The sequence below is a fragment of the Oryx dammah genome, unplaced genomic scaffold (genome assembly GCF_014754425.2).
Source record: "Oryx dammah isolate SB20612 unplaced genomic scaffold, SCBI_Odam_1.1 HiC_scaffold_3, whole genome shotgun sequence".
NCBI lineage: Eukaryota > Metazoa > Chordata > Mammalia > Artiodactyla > Bovidae > Oryx > Oryx dammah.
In genome coordinates, this window is record NW_024070187.1 from 13,032,156 (window position 1) to 13,037,047 (window position 4,892).

General features: G+C 36.3%; 1 protein-coding gene across 1 annotated transcript; it reads left to right on the forward strand.

Moving 5' to 3' along the window:
- The first annotated feature begins 1,381 nt into the window (after positions 1-1,381).
- On the forward strand, positions 1,382-3,440 carry LOC120861715 (basic leucine zipper and W2 domain-containing protein 1-like). The gene is given in 2 exon segments (XM_040237461.1): positions 1,382-2,321; positions 2,323-3,440. Coding segments are annotated over 2 exon segments (1,260 nt in total). The 5' UTR covers positions 1,382-1,466; the 3' UTR covers positions 2,728-3,440.
- The last annotated feature ends 1,452 nt before the right edge of the window (positions 3,441-4,892 follow it).

Below are 4,892 nucleotides of genomic sequence, written 5' to 3' on the forward strand. Positions count from 1 at the left end.
GGAGTGGGTTGCCATTGCCTTCTCCAATGCATGAAAGTGAAAAGTGAAAGTGAAGTCGCTCAGTGACTCTTTGTGACCCCGTGGACTGCAGCCTACCAGGCCCATGGATTGCAGCCTACCAGGCTCCTCCATCCATGGGGTTTTCCAGGCAAGAGTACTGGAGTGGGTTGCCATTGCCTTCTGCATGACTGTAGGCTTGGTTCAGGCTAATTAATCAGTGTAATTCACCGTATCAACAGACTATAAAGGAAAAACCATACAGCCCTTTCCAAAGACACAGAAAAAAGTATTTCACAAAATTTAACATCTGTTATAAAAATTTTCAGCAAACTAGGAAAAGAAGGACACTTTCCCAACTTGATGAAGAAACTCTATAAAATACCTCCAGCTATAATCATACTTAATGATGAAAGAGTGAATACTTTATTGCTAAGATTAAAAAACAGGCAAGGATGTCAGCTTTCACCATTTTTATTAAACTGGAAATTCTAGGCAGTGAAGTAGACAAAAAATAGAGAGAAATCATGTATATACAGATTGGTGATAGTCAGTCCTTGTCTTTATTCAAAGATGACATGAACCTGTAGACAGGAAATCTGAATGAATCTACAAAAGAATACTAATGTCAATAAGTGAATTTGGCCGAATTTCAGGATATAAGGTCAATACACAAAAATCAACTGTATTTCTGTATGTATCATAACAAGCAAGTGGAAGTGTAATAAAAATATGCTGTTACAGAAACTATGACATATTTATGGATAAATCTAAATATACTTTATTTTTCTTTCCATTTTCTATACCTAATCCCATTCCCTCTCCTTCATAAACATTAGAACTAATGCATATATGTCCGTTCAATATACCTTCTTGATACTTATTTATTTATTTATTTATTTATTTTTTTTAATTTATTTATTTATTTTTAATTTTTACTTTACAATTCTGTATTGGTTTTGGCATAGATTGACATGAATCCACCACAGGTGTACATGCGAGATATACGTACCCTTGAGAAATACACAGTGGTTTTTGTGTGTGTTTAACACTTTTTATGTGATTAGGATAATGCCAAGTCCCATACATCCAATCCTGGCATTTCATGATCTGACCTAGAGTACACGAGTGAGTTCTGACAACTCAAAGTTTACAAAAACAAACAAAACAAAACAGAAAGAAATTCAAGAAGTAACTGAAAATTGTTCTGTTGGAGGAAATATTATTTTGTTTCTATTGTACCCCTAGAAGGTAATTGTTTTGTATTTTTCTTACAATTAAACAATTTTGAAACGTCCTATTTTAGTGCTGAATAAAGAAGTGACTGATATAAAATTTTGGCTTCTTCCTTTCTTTCCATTTTAAAGTGAGAGCCTGGAGTTCCGGTAGCAGAGGAGACACCGCCGCAGTTGCTGCCACCTCCGGGGTTTCTGGCTCTTTTCTCATCGCCTTAAATTCGGGTGTCTTTTATGAATAATCAAAAGCAGCAAAAGCCAACGCTATCAGGCCAGCGTTTTAAAACCAGAAAAAGAGATGAAAAAGAGAGGTTTGACCCTACTCAGTTTCAAGACTGCATTATTCAAGGCTTAACTGAAACTGGTACTGATTTGGAAGCAGTAGCAAAGTTTCTTGATGCTTCTGGAGCAAAACTTGACTACCGACGATATGCAGAAACACTCTTTGACAATCTGGTGGCTGGCGGAATGCTGGCCCCAGGTGGTACACTGGCAGATGACATGATGCGTACAGATGTCTGTGTGTTTGCAGCACAAGAAGACCTAGAGACCATGCAAGCATTTGCTCAGGTTTTTAACAAGTTAATCAGGCGCTACAAATACCTGGAGAAAGGTTTTGAAGATGAAGTTAAAAAGCTGCTGCTGTTCTTAAAGGGTTTTTCAGAGTCGGAAAGGAACAAGCTGGCTATGTTGACTGGTGTTCTTCTGGCTAATGGAACACTTAATGCGTCCATTCTTAATAGCCTTTACAATAAGAATTTGGTTAAAGAAGGGGTTTCAGCAGCTTTTGCTGTAAAGCTCTTTAAATCATGGATAAATGAAAAAGATATCAATGCAGTAGCTGCAAGTCTTCGGAAAGTGAGCATGGATAACAGACTGATGGAACTTTTTCCTGCCAATAAACAAAGCGTTGAACACGTCACAAAGTATTTTACTGAGGCAGGCTTGAAAGAGCTTTCAGAATATGTTTGGAATTAGCAAACCATAGGAGCTCGTAAGGAACTCCAGAAAGAACTTCAAGAACAGATGTCCCGTGGTGATCCATTTAAGGATATAATTTTATATGTCAAGGAAGAAATGAAAAAAAACCAACATCCCAGAACCCGTTGTCATTGGAATAGTATGGTCCAGCGTAATGAGCACTGTGGAATGGAACAAAAAAGAGGAGCTTGTAGCAGAGCAAGCCATCAAGCACTTGAAGCAATACAGCCCTCTACTTGCTGCCTTTACAACTCAAGGTCAGTCTGAGCTGACTCTGTTACTGAAGATTCAGGAGTACTGCTATGACAACATTCATTTCATGAAAGCCTTCCAGAAAATAGTGGTGCTTTTTTATAAAGCTGAAGTTTTGAGTGAAGAACCCATTCTAAAATGGTATAAAGATGCACACGTTGCCAAGGGGAAGAGTGTCTTCCTTGAGCAAATGAAAAAGTTGGTAGAGTGGCTCAAAAATGCTGAAGAGGAATCTGAGTCTGAAGCTGAAGAAGGTGACTGAATTTTGAAACTACACCCTCAGTAAAGCAAACAGGAGTTGTAGATAAAATGTCATGTCTCATGTGTCCTGGTTCTTACATCTTCCTACCTCCCCATATCAAGCATGATATAAGGGCTTTCATGGCAAAGTTTATTTTAACTGTTTCTATGGTTACTGGAAATGTTGGATTTAGTTTCTAAAACCATGTTTTAAGTAGCTACAGGAGCTATAGATTTGAATCTGATGTTGCATTAGTCTTTTCAGTTATCTTCTACCTCCTGTATTTTCTACTGTAATAATGTAATTTAAGGCCTTCCACAAAGTTCACTTTATTCCCTGGGTTTTCTATATAAACAGTTTTCAAGATATGATTTGGTTAAAAATAATTTGTTATAAAAATTCTGTTTGCAAATTAAACTGTAAAAGTATCCAGTGTCTCAGAAGGCAATGATTTGTGTGATGATTTGATATACCCAAAGCCCTGCTCATCAATGAAAACTATCATATACAGTAATTGAATTCATTAACATGAATCTTGAGTATTTGGACCATTGCTTCCATGTTAACATTTTCTTGGCATTTTTAGCCCCAGATGTACTTGAGCTCAATTGTCTGCTCTCTGATTTTCATTCCCTAAAATGAAGCCATGGAGAACAAACTTGAAAGTGGGGTATTTGGGAAATTGTATGTGGCAAAGGTAATGGGAAGAAAAAAATTAAGCTTTTTCCCATTGAGAAACTTCTGCATTCAGTTTGTTTCTTTCCACACAAAACAAATGAATATTCTTTTCACAAAGCCATTTTCAAACATACCTTGGAAAAAGCCTTGCCATTTAAAGTATTCTACACTTATCCTGCACTTAGATTCGTAAGAGAGGACCAAAAATAGTGCGAGTAAAGCAAATGACTGTACTAAACCCAGAAAATTGTTGAAAGAAAAATGATTAGCATGTTCTAATTGGGACTCCAAATATAACTCCGTATTGCCTGTTGGCTTAGCGTATTTGTTGTAGAGAGAGAAGTGCGGTGATAATGATGTATTGCTACTTGGTCATAGCGGACCAGCTTCATTCTCTTCACAGGTTCATTTATGACACAGCTATCTGGCTGTTAACTTAACCTAATTGCCAGTTTCTTAAATTGCCATGAGCCAAATATCTCGTCTATACAGTTGATCCATTTATTTTAATGGCTGCCTTTTTAATTTCCATCTTTTCTTGCTGCTACCTGTCTTTATATGTAGTCATTAGAAAACAAAGTGTGGCCACGCTTTTTGCTGGAAAGATTTCATGTTGAAAGTGAACACTCTGAAAGTTTTTTGACTGGTGAAAGAAACAAGCTTGGAATAATGCCACGAGAGACTTGAGTGGGAATTGCCTTTTTCAAAGGTGCCATTCTTATGAGCCAAGAATTTGTGTTTAGAAGTTTATCTTAAGGGAATAACATGTAATATAGTTTGAAATAAAGGTGTAACCTTATGAAGAAGAGCATTATAATTGATACCGTTGTGAAGGGGGTGAAATTGTTAAACGAATGACTTGATAAAGATTTCATGCACAGGCAAAATGTATTCACTAGGTTTCTACATAGTGATCTTCTTTTACTTTGTAATTTGTAGTCCTCAAAAGGCTTTTTAAAAAAAATAAAGTCCATCCTTACACTTAAAAAAAAAAAAAAAAAAGTGAGAGCCTGGATTACATTCTCAGGATTGCCTGCCAGAGAACGGTACAGAAATACTCTGGAACATCTCCGTTATACACTTAGTAAGAGCTGCCACCTGCTGGCACAAAATAAAATAACACCTTCACTGGGCCTTTTTTCTTTTTGAATGGGATTGAATTTGTGATCAATACTCATTTTTTCTTTATTAATACAATAATCTAGCGCCTTCTTTCTCCCACTGCTTTACCAGTCTTTCCTGATTTTTGCTAGTTTTCCTAATTCCCATTTTTTTTCACTTGTTCTTTCGACAACTTCATCCTCTTCACCTCCCTTATTCAACAATCTTCCATTCCAACAGACACATGTGAAAAGATTTCTAAAAAATAATGGTTGGATTTAGAAATTCAATTTTATATCATTTAGTATGTACATAACCATAAGTCTTGCCATGTGTAAAACATTATTTATCTCAGATTTTAGCCTCCAAAGATTAGGAATGTGCTTATTTCACTGAATTTTTCTTCT